The sequence below is a fragment of the Podarcis melisellensis genome (genome assembly GCF_964234715.1).
Source record: "Podarcis melisellensis genome assembly, chromosome: 5".
Lineage (NCBI taxonomy): Eukaryota > Metazoa > Chordata > Lepidosauria > Squamata > Lacertidae > Podarcis > Podarcis melisellensis.
The window spans coordinates 40006167-40027007 of record NC_138537.1 but is presented as its reverse complement, the minus strand read 5'-3'; the positions used below and the strand labels follow the sequence as shown (position 1 = coordinate 40027007).

At 43.5% G+C, this 20841-nt stretch overlaps 2 protein-coding genes and 1 long non-coding RNA gene across 6 annotated transcripts in view; 1 reads left to right on the top strand and 2 right to left on the bottom strand.

The window, feature by feature from the left end:
• The window catches only part of LIMS2 (LIM zinc finger domain containing 2), a 32137-nt gene that overhangs the window by 10544 nt on the left and 752 nt on the right, over positions 1 to 20841 (top strand). For both annotated transcript variants that reach the window (XM_081911955.1, XM_081911954.1), the window contains exons 2-9: positions 750 to 909; positions 2048 to 2114; positions 2569 to 2689; positions 16159 to 16308; positions 16962 to 17112; positions 18137 to 18229; positions 19695 to 19743; positions 19891 to 19966. In XM_081911955.1, coding sequence (XP_081768081.1) covers positions 750 to 909; positions 2048 to 2114; positions 2569 to 2689; positions 16159 to 16308; positions 16962 to 17112; positions 18137 to 18229; positions 19695 to 19743; positions 19891 to 19966 — 867 coding nt within the window. The remainder of the gene's footprint in view (positions 1 to 749; positions 910 to 2047; positions 2115 to 2568; positions 2690 to 16158; positions 16309 to 16961; positions 17113 to 18136; positions 18230 to 19694; positions 19744 to 19890; positions 19967 to 20841) is intronic.
• On the bottom strand, positions 3206 to 6782 carry LOC309370332. The gene is made up of 2 exons (XR_014168520.1): positions 5775 to 6782; positions 3206 to 4293 (listed from the first exon to the last, which is right to left on the bottom strand). It is a non-coding gene; the product is annotated as an uncharacterized lncRNA (long non-coding RNA).
• Positions 6809 to 19682, bottom strand: GPR17 (G protein-coupled receptor 17). 3 transcript variants are annotated; one of them, XM_081911958.1, is made up of 3 exons: positions 19042 to 19682; positions 14616 to 14633; positions 6809 to 8070 (listed from the first exon to the last, which is right to left on the bottom strand). In XM_081911958.1, exon 3 carries the CDS (start codon positions 8040 to 8042, stop codon positions 7026 to 7028), a length of 1017 nt encoding a protein of 338 aa, XP_081768084.1. In that variant the 5' UTR covers positions 8043 to 8070; positions 14616 to 14633; positions 19042 to 19682; the 3' UTR covers positions 6809 to 7025. The 3 variants fall into 3 exon arrangements, with proteins under 3 accessions (XP_081768084.1, XP_081768083.1, XP_081768082.1); XM_081911957.1 differs by lacking the exon at positions 19042 to 19682 and adding an exon at positions 18573 to 19031; XM_081911956.1 differs by lacking the exon at positions 19042 to 19682 and having other exon boundaries at positions 14616 to 16066.

Sequence of the window (20841 nt, the reverse complement as noted above, 5' to 3'; positions counted from 1 at the left end):
CTCTTTCACATCTGTTGAAGAACACAGCATCAAGGCTATCTCCAAACGCAGAAGATTACTTGTGAATTTTTATTTGCATGAGTGATGTTGATTAATAGTGTCTGGCTCTGTGACCCAGTAGCATTTCTAAGCCATAGATTATCTGAAGCAGATATGGCTGGAAACAAGACTGTCCAGATCAAAGAATTCCACACGCAGTCAGAGCATGCTTTAAAACCAGCCAATGGATTCTAAAGGTAATGTAAAGCACTTATCTGAAAGTGGACATTCAGTTATTTGTTTTTTCATTCCATTGTCTGCTTGAGACACTGGCATCTAAACACATTTACTGTAAATTTCCATTGCTTTCAGTGACATTTAAGACAAATCTAGACATCAGCAAAGTTGACTATTACAAAGAATATTCTGTAAAGGGCACAGAAAATTTATTGAGTTTTCTTGGTTTTCTTGGTTTTCTACTTGGTGCTAGCAAATGCCTTATTCAGTCCTCTTATGCAGTTTGGATTCAAATAGGCTCATAATTGAAGTTGACAGAAAATATCCCACTGACCTACTGGAAGATTTGGCTTTCTAACATGGAGGGGTTGATGAGCATATATGGAACCCTTCAATATATAGATTTTGTATATGGTAAAACATAAATAAATTTGTAAGCATGGACTTCTCATTGATTTGATTAATTTGACTTAGGTGGTTTTGATGGCTTCAATATGTAATTGTGATATTTCTTTTTCTGTTTTGTTCCCCAGTAACATGTCAGATGCCCTTGCCAATGCTGTGTGTGAGCGCTGCCGAGCTCGCTTTGATCCAACTGAGCGAATCGTGAACAGCAATGGGGAACTATATCATGAAAACTGCTTTGTCTGTGCTCAGTGCTTCCGCCAGTTTCCAGATGGACTCTTCTACGATGTAAGATCAGCATCTTTCTGATAGTGTGAAAAGCTACTTGACTTTTTCCTCCACTTACATGATTTTAAGAAGCTTTACTGAACTTTCTGTGGGGTTTGATTATCCAAAATTCATTTGCAATTCTTACATCAATGATCCCATTCCATTTCCTCCATGTATACAGTAATTTAGCTTTGATATGATTCAATTATTCAGTCATCAATGAGGTGTTGCTTTCCTAGGCAGGACACCAGTATTGTCAATAATGCCCTGCTTCAGACATAATGCTGAGTTATTGTTTAGTGTTATGTTATTGAGCCAGGGCTTGTTTGCTCCATCCTCCTCTAGAATAGCCACAAGGATGTGATTAGAAGCTTTCATTTTCATTCTCAGTTAACCACAGAGAAGCATTAACATCTGAACCCTAAACTGTGGCTTGTTTTAACTGTGGTTTATTGAAACAAACCAATTTCATAAACCACAGTTCAAAGTTGACTTGTTTTGATTAAGCATAGTTAAGACTAACCGCAGCTTGTCCTATATTGGGATTAGATGCTAAACTTCAGTTAGTTAAACATGGAAGCAACAGTTTCTGTTCTTTTATTTGGAGATGTATTGGAGGAAGTGTGTGGGGTGGGGGGAAGTGAGTAAGCTGATGAATTCAAGGCCCATTCACCTGTGGAATGCTGTCACTGCACTGACCCATCTCAACAAATGCAACATTGCCTGGTCCATAAGGGTACCCTGTTGCTCTGCCGCCCATCATGCTCTGTTCTGCAGCCATTATAATTAAAACGAGAGAGTGTTGTAAGAGTGCAGTACATGCTTATAGAACAAACATATTGTTATTAAAATGTTGATCCAAAATAGGTTGCATTAGGGATTAGCTTTCCTAAGAATAAATTGCTTCAAAGGAACACCAAAAACTGCAGTGATTGAGATAATGGTGGTAAATAGTTTGTAGAAGCTAGAACTTTGCACTTACATTCTGTGTAACAGTAGCTTCATACGCACCACACATTTAAAGCCCACCCCCTTCCCAAAGAATCCTGGGAACTGTGGTTTAAGGGTGCTGGGAATTGCAACTCTGTGGTGGGCAAACTGGAATTACATAGTGGAAATTTTGTAAAGATATGTTCTCCTGCATCTTTTTTTACAGTTTGAAGGGAGGAAGTATTGTGAGCATGACTTCCAGATGCTGTTTGCGCCATGCTGTGGGGAATGTGGTAAGATGCAGATCACTCAAGCCTTCTCTCTCTCTCTCTCTCTCTTTAAGGGAAGCTACACAAAGGTGAAAAATTATTAATGATGGATGTTGTTCTCATCAGGCACTCTGGTCAAGAGCAATAAAATAATTAGTTTTGAGGTTTTAAAGCCAAAGTTCCTGAGATTCAGAATATAGTTTTTTTATGTTTCAGTGGCATGGATATTAGTCCTGAGTCTGAAAAATTTGGGTATGAATTATTCAGTGGCCTTCATTAAGTCACTCCCACTCAGACTCAGTTTCTTCGATAATAGTTAATTGCAGGCTCATTCTGAGTCTAAGATAATTGTAAATTGCAATATAAATGATTAAAATATATCATCCATGGAGTTCTCTGTGGGGATGGCAGTGCACATAGAGAAGAGTCCTGAAATAAATCAAGTGCTTTAACTGAAGTGTGGTGCTTCTATTCTCAGGTGAATTCATCATTGGCCGTGTTATCAAAGCAATGAACAATAACTGGCACCCAGAATGCTTTCGTTGTGAGCTCTGTGATGTGGTTCTTGCTGATTTGGGCTTTGTGAAGAATGCTGGCAGGTAAGAAGGATCAGAGGACGGGAACATGAGATAATTCTTTGGATGTCAGGACCCCTTCACACTCTAGAAGGAGAAATCCCAGGGTGTGTAGTGGGATCTGCAAATGCATGCTTTAAATATGTGCACACCCAGAGAAGAAGATGCCAAAAAATCACAGGCACATATGCACTTTTGCAGAGCTGATAATGTCTTCTGAAACACACATTCATCTCTTTTAAGTATGATGGTTTAGCATGTGAACTGCATGCATATATGAAATGTGTGAAATGTTAAGCAGTCTTCTTGTGGGATAAGCAAGGAATCTGGACCTTGCTCTTAAATGCATTGAGGCATATAGTGGAAATGAACTGGGAAGGTATTGGCAGAAAACTAGAGAATGAGTGGAGAACCATCCTTAATTGTAAGCAAATTACTTTTAGACAAAATATGAGGGAGTAGATGTAAACATGAAGATTAGAGATTGGATAATTACTCACCAGAAGCAACTTGGTGGACAGACTGAACACACCATATAACTTCGTTTTTTCCTCTGAATTTAATAGTTTTTGATGTTTAATAAGTATAAACAATTTTTTTTAAAAGAAAGTATAAAATATGAAGCTAAATGAAGTAAAAATAGACACCCAAGCAAACGCCCTTCAACAGGGAAGTAAAAAAAACCCAGCCTAGTAACTGCGCCACAACATTTGAATCTTAACTTTTGGCATCACTGCATGCGATTTCTAGCTAGAAGAGTCTCTGAGTTTATATTCTCACTTCTTGGGTGGGCAGCGAATAGAACAGCTATGAAAGAGTGATGCAGTTTATCTGGTCATAGTATAAACCTTCTGAAATGGCCTTATACTGATACATTTCCTATGTAGTCCTGATGACTAGCCTAGTAGAACTGAGCTAATTAAAAGGGAACAACTTAGTATGATTTGTGCACCTTATTTCATTGTTACAAGGTATCTGTAGTGAATGCAAAGTCTGTTATAGGAAAGCAGTCATGATTCCATAGTTAACAGGCAAGTTGCAAGACTTCATAATATGGTAGCTGAACATTTGCTTTTCTTCTAAATAAGGGTAGAATGGGGTAATTTTTAATTACCTCACTGAGGACTAAGCTAGACTGGTAAAGAAAAAGTGATTTATATGTGTTGTATGTGTGATATAACATTGTGCCACCAGATGGCAACATAGAGCCCCATTTTTCTCTACCTGTTCTCCCTGTTTACAACTCTTTCAAATGAAATGCTTCTTTGATGTGTCCAGATCCAGCCAGGGCCTCCCCTTTCAGGTAGCCATGTGCATTACTACAGTTGTGACGCATACAATTCACATTTCTCTTCTCCCCGGCCCCTACCCTGGCCGTGCTATGCTGTACAACTGCTTTGTTAGAGCATCAAACTATCGGTTTGCCAACCTGATTTAGAAAGAAGAAATACTCTGAGCATGTGCCATTTCACATCTTCATGACTACAGGAATAATATGAGGTTTGCTTATGCTTCCCTGATGATAGACTCATTTACCTGTAGAAAAAGACAATGTATATTTGAAATACAAAATAAAGAATGAGCTGTAGCTGTGCATATGGCTGGCCAGCCACCCTCTCACTGTATAACTATATATATATATATATATATGCTTTCGTAGATTTTCACGGGTACAGGAATGCAGGTTTTGGTGTCCTCGGGTGTCTTCCCGTGTAAAAGTTGGGGTGTCTAGGCGACGTTTCGACGAGGTCTCACTCGTCATCTTCAGGCTGGTGCTTTCGGCTTCTTGTTACTGGAACAGAGCAGGATCTCAGTGTTTGAGTTCCTATAAATACTGTTGAGGGGGTGTGGTGTATAGCCTCCAATGTTCTGGGCAGAGAGGAAGTTCCCAGGCTAGTGTGCCTTTTCTTCTTTTGTTCCTTAATTACTTGAGGGATATCTTGAGTGATTTCTTGAGTGATATCCTGAGTACCACTTAGGTGGGTCATTAGGTGTGGATTAGTTGCTAAAGTCTTTGTGTCTTGACCTCTTGAACTTTGTGAAGAGTTTTTCTGAGAAGATGGCTGTACTGCACTTAGTTGTGCTCTGGCTTGGCTTCGTGTATAGGGGCGAGCTGTGGTTTTGTGGCCTGTGTCAGCCAGATCTGTGTAGGGATTGCAGGGGGGTGCAGCATCCGGAGGTGCCACCATGGTTTGGCTACTGGATGGTGTCTGTAATTTATTTGTGGAGAGGGTCTGGGTTTGGGTCTGGTGTGGTTGATTGGTGATGGCGTTCTGTGTGCCTCTGGATCTGGTGTCAGTTTTTGTGGGGAGGGCTAATTTCCAGATGTCTGGCAAGCGGGATGTGTCGTCACGCTTGTTCATGTTGTGAGGGTGTTTCTCTATCTCGATGGCTTCCATGATTATTCTCTTGTGGTGATGTTCCATGTTAAAGAGCAATTTGGAATCTGCAAAATTAATTTCGTGTCCTGTTTCTTTCATGTGTTGGAAAAGAGAGGAAGTTTTTTCTTCTTTTTTGACGGCATTCTTGTGTTCTGCGATACGTGCATTTATTCGTCTGTTTGTTTGTCCAATGTACGTGGCTGGGCAGACTTTGCAGGGTATTTCATAGACCCCTTGGTTTTCCAACTGGATTTTATCCTTGGGGTTTCTGTACACGAAGCCAAGCCAGAGCACAACTAAGTGCAGTACAGCCATCTTCTCAGAAAAACTCTTCACAAAGTTCAAGAGGTCAAGACACAAAGACTTTAGCAACTAATCCACACCTAATGACCCACCTAAGTGGTACTCAGGATATCACTCAAGAAATCACTCAAGATATCCCTCAAGTAATTAAGGAACAAAAGAAGAAAAGGCACACTAGCCTGGGAACTTCCTCTCTGCCCAGAACATTGGAGGCTATACACCACACCCCCTCAACAGTATTTATAGGAACTCAAACACTGAGATCCTGCTCTGTTCCAGTAACAAGAAGCCGAAAGCACCAGCCTGAAGATGACGAGTGAGACCTCGTCGAAACGTCGCCTAGACACCCCAACTTTTACACGGGAAGACACCCGAGGACACCAAAACCTGCATATATATATATATATATACACACACACACACACACACACACACACACACACACACACACATTGAGGTGACCACCATTAGAATGTATACTCTGGCATGTCAATACCTGCCCAGGTGCTGACGTCCGGTCTACCCATTTGCTGCTGTGCTGCTGCCCTCATCACCTTCCATTCTCCGGTGATAATTTAGGGGGTTGCCGGACTCCAGGGTCATAGATTTAGGCCTAGCTGTACCACTGCTTCCAAAAAAGCTATGGCACCAAGAGTATAAATGATTTCTTGTACAGCACGTAAGTGCTTAGGATCTGGGTGTAGCAATTATCAAAAATTACAGTGCAGACTTGACATACCAGAGTTGTAGCAACTTTACATTGAGACAGCAGGCAAAGGTTCTGGTGAAGTGGCTCTTGACTGAGGATTTTTGTTCTGTTAAGGTGGATATGGTAGGTACAGTCTGCATTAAGCAAGGGCAATTGCATCAGTAAGGGTTGCATCCTAATAGTTAAACTGAACTAGATTACTCATTTGTAGCAAGCTCCCTAGAAATCTTTTAGTCTTGTGCATGTGATTCATGAACCATATACTTCATATAAAAACTTACAGATAAAATGAAACAAGTTGTGTCATGTCATTGTTTCTAAATGTTACTGAAAATAAGAGCTGCAGCCAAGGCTGTAACAAAAGAGAGTTTTACGTTGTAATGTGGTGTTTATATCAAGTTTAGTGCTGTCCGTAGTCAAAAGGTCAACAATGAGATGATTGAGCTGTCTAGAAAATCAAATTGTTCTCCCTTCTTGCAGATGTGTTGGAGGCTTTCCTTTTCTTATCAGGTCATGTCAAAATCTATATGCACAATCTTCTCAAAGCTCTGCGGATGTAAATTTCGAACACCTTTCTTAGAGAATATCAGGACTATTGAATCTTAGCTGTGCAGTTTGCTTGTTTGATAACTGTGAAGACGGAAGTATTTGCCTCAGTTATTTCTCAGTACAAAAATATTTCATGGAGCAATCATAGCTTTATTAAGCAAATGCTTTCTTCCTTTATTTTTCATGTCTGAAGGCATGCTGGTTATATTTGTATACATTGAGATTGCAGTCTACCTTCTGCTGAGAATTAGCACTTGCTGGTGGTAGCTGTGCAAAAATTACTATCTGTTACTCGTTTTCTCAAGAAAGAAGCGTAGATCAGAGTGTGCTCTTGGAGAAACACAGTTTTGCTATCTTGGAGATTTAATTGTATCAGATAGAAAAAGCCTTTCTTTTAAAAAGCACTTGATTTCATTAGTTACAGTTCAGTTTTAGTGCTCAAGGAGCTGTCATTTGTTTTCCCATCATAACTTGAAGGTAGCCTTGCAGCTTTTCTGCTGCAAAATAAACCACATAAGGCCTCTCGGAACTTCTCAGCTACAAAGAAATACATGATGGGATCTAGGGCACCGTTCAGGCTGGTGAGGCAGGAAGTAATTCGGTTGCCAAGAGCCAGAATCCGCTGCATTTCACAGGAAGTCTTCACACCATCATAATTGAGAATGTAAATGTAACGGTTGATATGGTAGGGCACGAAACAGACCAAGAAGATCATGAGAACCATTATTATCATTTTGATGGCTTTTTCCTTTAGATGGTTCTCAATTCGGTTTCCTTTTTTCAGGCTGCGTATGATCAGCAAGTAGCAGGTCACTGTAGTAAAAAATGGAAGAGTAAATGCCACAGCCAGTGACACAAGAGCATGGCGTGATGCCTTTTCTCTGTAGAGCTGCAGGCAGATGGTGGTATTGTTCATCTCAGCCGTCTGCACACTGACCAAAAGAGGCGCCATGGCCACAGCAACTATAACCCACAGGAAAGCACAGGCCAAGTGGGCATAGAGTGATCTGCGGAGTTTGAGGGACTTTACAGGGTGCACGATAGCTAGGAAGCGATCTACACTGATGCACATGAGGAAGTAGATGCTGGCATACATGTTGAGGTAGAAAAGGAAGCCTGTGAGTCGGCAAGGGATCTCTCCAAACGGCCAGTGATTGCCGGAAAAGTGGTATACTAGCCGGGTTGGCAAAACTAGCACAAAGGACAGATCGGCCATGGCTAGGTGCATCAGGAAAACGTTGGCTGGGGTGTCTGACTTTTGGTCCCGGATGAAAAGCCAAAGAGCCAGAGCATTGCCAACAAAGGCTAGGATGAAATCCAGAAGGTAGAAAGTAGCAAAAAGGATGTTCTCTGTATTGGTCTCTTTGCCACATTGTTCTGAACTTTCCAGTGAAGTGTTGAAGAACAGGCCTGAAGAGTCAGCTAGGTTGTTCATTCCTCACTGTGGGACTTGAAATATGAACCTGAAATAATAAAGAAGAAAAAGCTAGAGAAGAATATTACAACATAGAGGAGGCAACATGGAAATCAGCCAAGCCTGCTGGTTTGCTTATGTTTGTAATGAATGTTGGCCAGGATCCAAAGCATCCTAGGTTATGTTCTGCATAATTTAGAGGGGTTTCCAGTTTTTCTCCTGACAGCTTCCACTCTTAAAAAGCCACCCCCAAATAGTGAGGGGCTCCTTTAAAGTAGCACCCCGTGAGATAAAAGGGGCTGCCATCAGAAGTAAAAATTGGCCAAACCTTGTACATACTCTGTTTGTATGCACACAATAGCCTTTCTAGATCTTAGCCACACTTTTTCTGTGCTCTCCATGACCATTAAAAGTGTATGTTCTCTACTTTGTTTTAGTAAGTTTAGTTTTTAAAAGTTTTGCAGTATAATAAACTGGTTCTTAGAATCTCTTAATTGTTCATATTGTGGGGGGGAGGCTAAAGCTGTAAAGTTTACAGGATGATATACAACAGACAGGCATACATCACTTTATTGCGCTTTGCAGATCTCGTATTTTTTTACAAACTGAACTACTGGAGGAACAGCTACTGCTGGATTGCAGACAAGGCTGCAGGAGCCTGTCCTTACCACACAGTGGCTTCTGCTGCTCCTTACAAGAGGATGCGTAAGATGAAATGAAGACTCAGATAATGGATAGCATTTTTAGCAATAAAGTACTTTTAATTATGGTGTTTACATTTTAAAAAAAATAATAATGCTATTGCACACCTAATAGACTACAGTATATATATATAACTTTTATGTCCAATTGGAAACAAAATAATTGTGTTTCTCGCTTCATTGTGATATTTGCTTTATTGCAATATCTCCGAGGTATGCCTGTACAGTGGTACCTTGGTTTACAAACTTAATCCGTTCCGGAAGTCCATTCTTAAACCAAAGCCGTTCTTAAACCGAGGTGTGCTTTCCCTAATGAGGCTTCCCGCTGTCGGTGCCCTTCAACTGTTCAGCTTCCGCTCGTAGACTGAGGTAAAGTTCGCAAACCAGGACACTCCTTCTGGTTTTGTGGAGTTCTTATATCGAATAGTTGGTAAACAGGGCTGTTCTTAAACCAAGGTACCACTGTATACCTTTTGCAGACTAATATACTATGAAACCAGGTTCATCCCTTCAAAGGAGTGATACTTTTCATGAACAACTACACAGTGTATCCATACTGTCACTTTTAGATGGATAATAACTATAATGGCTGCAAAGAGAAGTATCTTTCAGGTACAGTGGTGCCCCGCAAGACGAATGCCTCGCAAGACGAAAAACCCGCAAGACGAAAGGGTTTTTCGGTTTTTGCGACGCTTCGCTAGACGATTTTCCCTATGGGCTTGCATCGCAAGACGAAAGCCCATAGGGAAATCTCGGGGACCTTTTTTTAAATGCTGGCGGTGGGGAGCAAAGCCTTTCCCCCCCCCTCCGGACTTCAGAAGAGGTCCAGGAAGGCCGGCGGGGGCGAAAGGCTTTGCTCCCCACCGCCAGCATTTTAAAAGCGGTCCGGGATAGCAGGGAAGCGCTTCCCGCTATCCCGGACGGCTTTTGAAGCCTGCCTAACCGGGGGCTTTTAAATCGCCCCGGGACTGTCCGGGGCGATTTAAAAGCCCCCGGAAGGCTTTTGAAGCCTCCCCCCGCCGCCCGGCTTCGGGGCAGGAACGCCTCCCCCAGCCGCCCGGCATCGGAACGATGTCCCGAAGCCGGGCGGCCGGGCGGGAAAGCCTCCCCCCCGCCGCCCGGCTTCGGGGCAGGAACGCCTCCCCCAGCCGCCCGGCATCGGAACGATGTCCCGAAGCCGGGCGGCCGGGCGGGAAAGCCTCCCCCCGCCGCCCGGCTTCGGGGCATCGTCCCGATGCCGGGCGGTGGGGCAGGAACGCCTCCCCCAGCCGCCCGGCTTCGGGGCATCGTCCCGATGCCGGGCGGTGGGGCAGGAACGCCTCCTCCAGCCGCCCGGCTTCGGGGCATCATTCCGATGCCGGGCGGTGGGGCAGGAACGCCTCCCCCAGCCGCCCGGCTTCGGGGCATCGTCCCGATGCCGGGCGGTGGGGCAGGAACGCCTCCCCCAGCCGCCCGGCTTCGGGGCATCGTCCCGATGCCGGGCGGTGGGGCAGGAACGCCTCCCCCAGCCGCCCGGCTTCGGGGCATCGTCCCGATGCCGGGCGGTGGGGCAGGAACGCCTCCTCCAGCCGCCCGGCTTCGGGGCATCATTCTGATGCCGGGCGGTGGGGCAGGAACGCCTCCCCCCGCCGCCCGGCATCGGAGCGATGTCCCGAAGCCGGGCGGCCGGGCGGGAAAGCCTCCCCCCGCCGCCCGGCTTCAGAACGATGTCCCGAAGCCCGGCGGCGGGGCGGGAAAGCCTCCCCCCGCCGCCCGGCATCGGAACGATGTCCCGAAGCCGAGCGGCGGGGCGAGAAAGCCTTTGTCCCCCCTGCCTGCCTTCCCAGGGGCTTTTAAATCGCCCCGGACAGCGGAGAAGTCCTCCGCTGTCCCGGGCGATTTTAAAATGCCGCCCGCCAGAAGAGGTCGGGGGAAGGCGGTTTCCATAGGAACGCATTAATTGATTTTCAATGCATTCCTATGGAAAACCGTGCATCGCAAGACGAAAAACTCGCAAGACGAAGAGACTTGCGGAACGAATTAATTTCGTCTTGCGAGGCACCACTGTATACATCTTCTCTTAACATTTTGCAAACAAAACGTAAGGGCACAGTATAAGTGAGAATTACAGGATTGTTTAAATGCCAGACTCTATCATGACCCATTAGAACAACAGCAACAGCTGCATAAAATGTTTCATTAGAATTAAGTAAAAACATCACAAAGCAGAGTGTAACTCAAAAGGATGGAATGGAAGGATCTGTCGAATTCAGTTCTCTGTATCTCATTTTTCCAATCTTAAATTATGTGATCCACCTTACTGCAGCAACTTGCAATTTAAAAAACAAAACCAGCATTTTAGTGCAGATTTCTCTTAATGAACGCATGTTTGTATGCAGTTTTGTCAACATTTACATGTTTGCAAGCTTTTCTCTCTAATAGGCATTTTTACATTTCCCCCCCACAAATGTATCCATTTTCCTGCACAATATTCCCTAATATGTGCATTTTTAAAAACATTGGTCAGAGAATTGTGTCACATAATTCAGCTAAGTATGAATCCCAGAGGATAGCTTTATTGTGGTTTGTGCATTGTTTCAGGAAGTGCCATTTTGGTACATAAGAAAATGCAACATCCTAAGAGCCTGCTGGATCAGGCCAACAACCCATCTACCCTGTTTCCCCGAAAATAAGACAGTGCCTTATATTAATTTTTGCTCCCAAAGATGCGCTAGGTCTTATTTTCAGGGGATGTCTGATTTTTCCATGAAGACAAATACAGTACACATTTATTGTCTAATTGTGAGTCAGCCAGACTCCGTCAGGGCAGAGCGAGCAGCAGGCGGCAGCTTGTTCTGGCGGCGGCATGGGCTCTCTGATTTAAAGAGACCTCGCACTGCCTGAACAGCTCCGGCTGCGCTGCGGCCACTCAGTGAGCTGCGTGGCGGTGCCCGCCGCTATGGTCCAAAGGACTCAGACGCCTTACAGTAGCTTCAGGGGCCTTATATTTTGGGGAGGCCTTATTATCGGGGAGGTCGTCTTTTCGGGGGATGCTTTATATTACAGCGAGAGGCAAAACCTGGAAGTAGGTCTTATTTTCGGGGGTGTCTTACTTTCGGGGGGAAACAGTAGTCCAGCATCCTGTTCTTACAGTGGCCAACCAGTAGATTAGCCTTTAAATGTGAACAGAATAAAATGTCTCTCACATCCTTATATGCCAGTCCTATTGAACTCAGTGAACATGGTTAGGATTGCACTGTTCATTAACCTATACCATGTGTGGTGCAAAGCACTCTCAGGTTGCTGCAAAGCATGCTGGGGTAAAGGTCCCATGGCTCCTGCTCTCTGAATACAGTGGTACCTCGGGTTACATACGCTTCAGGTTACATACACTTCAGGTTACAGACTCCACTAACCCAGAAATAGTGCCTCGGGTTAAGAACTTTGATTCAGAATGAGAACAGAAATCATTCAGCGGCAGGCCCCATTGGCTAAAGTGGTACCTCAGGTTAAGAACAGTTTCAGGTTAAGAACGGACCTCCAGAACAAATTAAGTTCTTAACCTGAGTTACCACTGTATGTAAAAGCTGAAAATTGTTTGAGATCTTAACTTGAGCTCTAATTGGGACAGACTGCTCTTTTGTAATAGACTTAAGTGTAATTCCTTCATCTGACCACAGAGTGCTCTCTTGTACAGCATTTTTAAAAAGAGGCAAAATAAGGAGTTTCTTCCCCCTACACACACAAGAAGTCAGCCTTCCCCTTGTTCAGAAGAGAAAACTTTCCCTTCAATGTTGGGCAACAGGACATCTCCATCAAATGCTTTAGAAATTCTCTCCACCTGTTTTTCCCAAAGTTGCAATAACACAGCAGGCTTTTAATTCCTCATTTTTCATAGACAATTTTGATGGCTGACATTAAACAATCTTCAGTGTTAACTTAAAATTATTTAAAATATGTATATAGCAAATATCTACAGCACAATTAAATGTCACACACAGGAATCTTGCTAATTATTTCCATGTGATCCCTAAATTAGGAGCTTGTTATCGACATGAAAAATATTTGGCAGTGTACTCCCTAATAAACCTATTTGTTTAAACTGCATCCTTATTTGACTTGTTTATCTTAAAACTATTCCCTGAAAGGGCTGGCACATGGAAGCTCGGTAACATGGTACAGTATTTGTCTAGTGGCTGCCTCTATGCAACGACTCTGGAGAATTTTTCACCATGAGGCAGTTTTGTCTCCACTGTTGCTTCTGGACAACTTGTTTAATCAGCATTCAGCCTGATTTGTCTGCAGAGAGTTTAGGCAACACTGGCTATTAAATGAGCATTCAGCTTTATTTGTTTATGGGGAGATTAGACAATGCTGTGTCAAGCAAGTGTTATCCCACACTTTCCAGTACACTTGCAATCCCTTCCTTATCGCAGAAAGTCCATTATTTTAGGGAAGTGGGTTTGTTCTGCAAGAGCTCCAAATCAGCTTCATTTGTGCAACTTGAATCTGCAAGTTGTGCAAAAATAGCAGTAGTCTGGAAACACCCCCATACCATCACCAAACAAACTTATCGGTGATGTGGAGAATGCTGAATGGGGGCATCTCCTCTTTGTGTTGAACCGCTGTACCTGCACAGTTCTTCACTGGATGCAATTTCAAGCAGCCTCCATTTTGTACCTTTCCATGTGAAATAAACAGAACCTTAATAACTGTCTGAAAGATTTTTGTGGAGCAGCTACCTCTGTAGAACACATTGAGATATTCACATGAATAGTTCTTGTCATCACTTTCACTGTCTTAAAGAACGTGATCTAGAAGAGGTTTTAAAAGCACTCCCTCATTCATGTCTTTGACTGGTGTAGTTAATGCATTTGCGGGATTTTAAGAATATGACATATAAAACATTTATACTTTTTGGAATTATTCGTATTGGCTGAAATAATAAATAGGAAATAGGAAAATGACTGGCCACCTTCTCTTAGATTGTGTTACTAGTGAGTTGTTAGGGTCTATAGCAACAATTGCTTTATCTATCTATCTATTCAGTTCTGTTTTAGGAGTAAGTTATCCACAATTTTCCAAATTGCATGAACAGTAGGTAGAAGTGTAACTTGGCACACAGCTGCTCATTTGTTTTGTGTGCTGTGCATTCAAGTCTATTTTATGCAAACTCATTTTGTGTGTGCAGTCTTCTGGATCATTGCTACCGTTTTCACAAGAGTCTTTACGTTCTTACTAGTATTCCAACATGCTACTTCTGTTAATAAACTTCATTTCCTGTCAGGGTTTGTATATCATTCATAAGTGTATATCTAGGTGACTTTGAATAAATGAAAGTAACATCATTACTTGCACACGATAACATCAATCCATTGTTACTAGGCCCCCAGAAATCATAGTTTGTGAGATATCAAGGAGAGTCTGCTTAGGAAAGCAGAATGATTTTTCAAAAGCGTAGTGGCAAGAACATTTTGTCAACTGGAAAAATCCCAGGCATACGCTATTGTTACAGTGCTGTTGCTCTGTTCTTATGACTTTAAGATACTGTATATGTTCATCAGAGGAGCTTTAATTGGCTGTTGCATGCTGTTTGTGTCTAGTTTCTAACTGCTAGACCATTTTCACACAAGTTGCTAAAAAGTGCGTCACTTGCACTGTCTGTGCAATGCATACCCATCATTAAATTAAAGGCAGAATGCAAAAGAAAAGTGGAATGCACTGTCTGTGTTGCAGAGCATTTTGAGCATAAAACTTCCAACGTCAAAACGTCCTTGCAACTCCTTGTACTTTCCCTTCTAGCTTGTACAATCTGTAAGCCCTGGGGAACACTATGGTGCTCTGTGAGAACGTTCTCAATTTTCACACCCCCACACCCCAAGGTTGTAATTCCCATTGAAACCAAAGTGCTTACCTCTTGCAGCTTGCAGTCCTGTAGAAAAGAGAGGTAAAGATCTTGTTAGCTTCTTAGAGTGCCAGCAAATGTAGGTAAGACAGAAAGGCCAAAAACAGTGGTGATCCAGAAGATGCAGACAGTGGCAGGTTCAGTGGAAGGGTGAGTTGCACTATATAGAGCCCTGTTGGAGATGATAGTCCATTATCATCTTGCTCACATGAGAGGAGGGTAGATAACACATTTGCTGTGAAAGACAGTTTTCATTCCAGCTGGGCTGTTCGGAAGGGGGGAGTTGCTGTGGTATTTATGAATATTCCAATGTTTCTCTAGCACTCTCTCTCTCTCTCACTCTGAACCTCTGCCTTTTACGCTGACTCTTTGGATCCCTCTGACCATTTTAGAGAGTTTGGAAAGCGTTGCAGAAAGGGAGAGGAAATTTGGTGTTGCAGACACAACAGGACATTTCAGAAGGGGATAATTCCATAATAGTGGGAGTGGGGGTGAGAAGGACGGCTGCCATAGAAACGGCTCTGTGATTCTAAGACCTCCCTTTGCTTCCAGTGGAGGAGGGTCTATAGGATGGTAGGGGGGTGCTTCTGAATGAGCCTTGCTGATAATGGGTTGTCAGTGGAAAGGGCTTAAGGCCCCTTATTCAGTTGAATGAGAGGGGGCTCTTTTTAGGACACTTGCTATAGGGGTCTCAGTGTCCTGCCCTGTATAATTAGACTCCGTTCCACAGTGCGGAATAAAATTGAGGCCTTTATCCTGAGATGAACACAGCTGCATGCCCCCATTTATAAAGGAACGCTGTCTGCTTTCTTTCTAGGGACTGTGGCTCTTGTCTGGGACAGCAATATCTTCAGCTCTAGGGAGGAACAGAGTAGAAGACTTGTGAAGAGGGAGTGTTAATAACATTCCTTTCCACTTATGCTCACTGGGACTTTCTATTTGAGGCTTGTAAAAATACAAGGCTGTACAACAGCCTTGTGACACTGAGATTTATTATTAGCTTTATTTTACTGGTAGGGACCTGGAGGCTAAGTGACCTGCCTGGAACTCTCAGGAAGCCAGTGAGACTGCCTGGAATAAGCCCAGGGTCTCTCTGCTCCTTTCCCAGAGGCATTTGCACTGTTGCATCTACCAGCTGTCCTCTGTGACTATGCACTTCGCTCCGCAGATAAGCAAACCGGGTGGGTCACTGGAGTTCCATATGTACAGAGGCATACATTGCATTTGGAATTGCACACGCTGGCATTTCCAAATTGTATGTACTAAAAAATGTGTATTTGGAATGGTCTAACCATTTATGCTTCTTTTTGTTATGGATATCTAAATTGTACTAGGAGAGCATGAGTAGGGGAACCAATAGTTTTGGTCATGAAAAAAAAATCAGCTTGATGCTTGCCATCATTGCCAGTTTTAGACCATTCATGCAATCTTTTTGTCTCTAAATATACCCTACTGGTTGCATTCACAAGAAGCTCTGTAGCCTAGAAAGCAACCTTGTGTAGCTTATACCTGTATGATGTCTCCCAACTTTTTTCTTTAATTCTTGCTCTAGGCACCTCTGTAGGCCTTGCCATAATCGTGAGAAAGCCAAGGGCTTGGGCAAGTATATTTGCCAGAAGTGCCACTTGATAATTGATGAACAGCCTCTGATGTTCAGGAATGATTCCTACCATCCAGATCACTTCAGCTGCACCCACTGCGGGTATGTCAACTCTCTTTCAGCTAGGACTCTGGAGCAAGCGAAAAGGCATAGAATGAGCAATTGTGGGGTCTTGCAAGGGACCTGAGTGATCTTAAGAATAAGCTTTACTGCATTTCTGCAGACTGACTAACAAGAATGCGGAAGTTCAAAAAGCATTTGAATAATAAAAAAGAACCCCAGAGGAATGGTAGTGATTGTGCTGAGCTGTAATAAACTTCGCCTTATACAATTCATTGTTCAGCTGGCACTATTCCTGACGGGTCTTAACATCCTTGGAAAGAGCCAGTTGTGAAGGCTCGTTGTTACAAAAGCAATGGCATTCGAACTTAGCCGCAGCTTGATGGGCCCTACAGTTTACAGTATTTTAGAATCCCTGCCATTTCTGATGGAGCCTGCTTATCTAAACAGATTTCAAACTGGATTCACAAAAACCAAGAGCCTCATTATAAAATAGCTTTTTGTATGTCAAAATCATGTTGATCAGCAGGCAAAGGAAGGATGTTTGTGTTTAATGTTTCCTTTTGAGAGCTGCTCTTTATCCCTATTTGTCAGGAGAGTGCCTGGTTTATTTGGGCGGAGTGACCATCAGCATGATAGTGTTGAGGACAAGCTTTTTCTGCTAAGGTCTTGATTATTCCGTCTGTTGTGTGCAGGAAGGAGCTGACAGCTGATGCCAGGGAGCTGAAGGGGGAGCTCTACTGCCTGCCTTGCCATGACAAGATGGGCATCCCAATCTGTGGGGCCTGTCGCAGGCCCATTGAGGGTCGAGTGGTCAATGCTCTGGGGAAACAATGGCATGTGGAGGTGAGAATTCTCCTGTTGTGCTACTTGCTCTGGGATTCATGTTACAGAGAGACTCCTGACACAGCCTGTGTTAATAAGTAGATGCTGCCACAGTTCCTTTGAAGCCATAGGAGCTGCATGCCATTGTTTCAGGTGGCTTATCCATTATTATTCTGTTTATTTAGATCTCTAGCCTATTCCCCAAAAGATAACATTTAGGTATCAAATCACATATCAAACATATTACAAGTAATAAAGCCACATCCCTGCTGCTGCTTCTTTTGCAAAGCATTACATTTCAAAAAGATTTAGTGAGTCATCAAAGAAAGGAGCTTCACAGTTGTGGGGCAGTCACCGGGAATACATTTCGGTGTGCCAAACAAAGATATAAAATTGACACAAATATTAATCCCAGTAGGACAGTCTTAGTTTATCCATAGGTGAGAAAACAGTATCTTTAGTATGCTTTGGCAGTATATTAAATTACTCTATAGAGGTTATAAGCAGTGTGGCTGGGAGAAAATCTGAAGCCAGAGCTGATGCTAGAGGGTTGATATAATACACTCCAGTGACTAATCCCCATCAAGAGGCAAGCTGTGCTGAAACATCTGTCCACCACATGCTGATCATTCATATTCCTAAATGCTTTATACAGTGGTACCTCGGGTTACATATGCTTCAGGTTACAGACACTTCAGGTTACAGACTCCGCTAACCCAGAAATAGTACCTCGGGTTAAGAACTTTGCTTCAGGATGAGAACAGAAATCGTGCTCCAGCGGCACAGCGGCAGCAGGATGCCCCATTAGCTAAAGTGGTGCTTCAGGTTAAGAACAGTTTCAGGTTAAGAACAGACCTCTGGAACGAATTAAGTACTTAATCCGAGGTACCACTGTACTCAAACTATTATTAGGAGTCTGTCTAAGGTGTGGTTCATATTTGCTGGCAAATATTTGCATACTACTTATTTTATCCAGGCACTTTTTTGGCACAAAACTGCCTGTAGCACAGACCCCTGGACCCTGACATGTCTTTTAACCTTCCAGCATTTTGTTTGTGCCAAATGTGAGAAGCCATTCCTGGGACACCGGCACTATGAGAAGAAAGGTCTGGCTTACTGCGAGACTCATTACAACCAGGTAAAATCTGCTCTTATTTGAACTCTGCACTCCCAAACCCCCACTCCCCCCCCAAAAAATGAGCAAGAGATAAGAGGTTGTTTCCCAATGAGGGATTTAAGAAATCCCTGCTGTTTGAACTGAAAACACCTACAAATATGAGGCGTAAGGAATTTCAAACTTTTAATATCTTAAGAGATTCAGCTGAGTGAGGCTGCTAACCCTAGCGGTATCAACATGCAAATTTAAAGAACTTAAGCAACCTTAACCATAAATAAACATTATTTAAATTGACTAGAAGAAGCTATACCCAATACTGTAGCCTCTAGCACTCAGGAAGTGGGGAACATGTAACAGTACATACCTATGCCCGTTTTTCTGTATCTCGCTGAGCTTCAGATACCATGCAGCCTCATCACTGTACGGGATTATGCATGCGCTGGAAGGCCAGTGTCAGAAGGAGCCAGTTGAGAGGGGAGGGAAGACAATGGGCTTCTGCCCATTAAGCACAGGGGTGGGGTGGGGCTCATTGTCTCTTCCTACTTCTTTGCAGGGTCACTCAAAGTTCTTTACCTTACCCTGCTTAACTTGTAGCTGTAAAGCTGCATTTGGAAATACTTGAGATTGGAGCATGTGTGAGGCTTTTATTCCACCTCAACAGTGCCATTAATTGCTGCACATTTCCTTTCTCTTACAAAAGTTAAAGAGAGACACATCCACTTTGGTGGGAGAAAGTAAACACAGACTGTCCTACTGATGGCACTTTGCTAGCACTCCATGTAAGGCACTTAGCAAATCTGTAAGGGGAAGAAAACAGACAACTGGGTACACACCTGCAAATTGTCTTTGATGCCAGGTTGCACTGCACTCAGGATGGAATGAAGCAGACTGTATAACAAAATTGCTTGGAGGCAGCATTTAGGGACAGCCCATTCCTGCCTCTTGCAGATCAAACACCTGTGTTAACATTAATTCCTGAGTAAGTGAAACCCTGAAGAGAAAACACAATAGAAACCTTGTGAAGATGGATCGCAGGCACGTTGCCCTCCAACAGATCCTCGGCCTGTCCCTTACGGATTAACAGATTCAGAATGAGCAATAGCCACTATTTTGTAAGTCCAGAAAACCCAGTACACATCCTCTCTTAGACAGATATTTCTGGTCCCAAGGAACTGGGTTGTTGTTGTTTTTTAAGCTCACATTTCCCCCCTGACAGGTATACCCTACACAATACTGTGGTGTGCCATTCCTATCAAAGGATGCAAAAAGCAGCCTTGGGAATGCAAGTTTGATTGTTATGCAAATGTGTGAGAAAAGCTATTTAGGTGCCTGAAATGTGTAAAGTAATGTGGGGCACTATTGTAGAGGCACTAAATTAATCCATTGTTGGGACCAAGTTGTCTGATTTGATAAAGAGGGGCAGACAGACCCCCTCCATTAGTTTAAAAAAGCTCATTTTGTTTTGCTTTTTTGTTTTTCTGCACAGCTCTTTGGAGATGTCTGCTATAACTGCAGCCATGTGATTGAGGGGGATGGTAAGTTTAAGCCTGTTTGTCAATGCAGCTGTTGCAGCCCTGCACGGACAAGGCCTCAGTGATTGATTTCCCCCCACATCTGTCCTTGCTCAATTTGGTACAGTTCTGCAGTTTGATAACCCACCCTTGTTTGATATTTTCCACTAGTGGTCTCTGCTCTCAACAAGGCTTGGTGTGTGAACTGCTTCGCTTGTTCCACCTGCAACATCAAACTCACATTGAAGTAAGTGGCCAGCAAAGGCTGCCCTGGGGGGGAAGGTAACATGACTCAGGGAGTTACTGCAGTCTGGCAGTGTTACATTGTGGTCAGAGTAACTGGCTCAAGTTTGGCAAGAGAAGCGTGTAAATCAAAGGAGACACTCCTTGAAATCACTGAGAAAATATGTATACAAGTCAGTGGCGTAGCGTGGGTTGTCAGCACCCGGGGCAAGGCAAATAATTTGCGCCCCCTAACCCGTGGATTTGCACCCCTAACCCTAACCCCCAGATGTTGCGCCCGGTGCGGCCAGCCCCCCCTGCACCCCCCACGCTACGCCACTGAAACAAGTATACACTCAAACAAGTGTTCCATCACCAACAAGTAGTTTGACATTTCTTTTTGGGACCAGATAGTCCAGACTGCCACTCCTTATCTTGCAGTGTTCCTATGCTAGTCCTGTTACATTTGCAACTAATGTGTGATGGGAACAGTGCCATAATTACTTTCAAGGAGGGGACATGTCATGTCAACTTGCAAGGTGGAGGGCTCATTCATAAGATTTGCTTTCAGATAGTCACTTAAGCCTGCCAGTAGGGTCACTGTATGCATACCTGTAAGCAAATCTTCTATCAAGATAGGCTTTATTCCATTGTGTCGATTGGCTGGCCGTGGCACTTGCTCACTACCCAATCTGCTTGTATTTTGATTTCTCAGTTTGTTGATTGACATGACAGGCTGGAGCTTGCTCCACCAGCAAATTTTGTTTTAGAAGAAGTGCCTTTCCCCCTGCCCCAGGCCTGCTGCTTGAAGTAGCAGGCTGGAGCAAGCATCTAAGAATATCTAGTCACAATTGAGCACACTTACCTGGAATTTCAAGCACTGAGTTTATGAGACATATT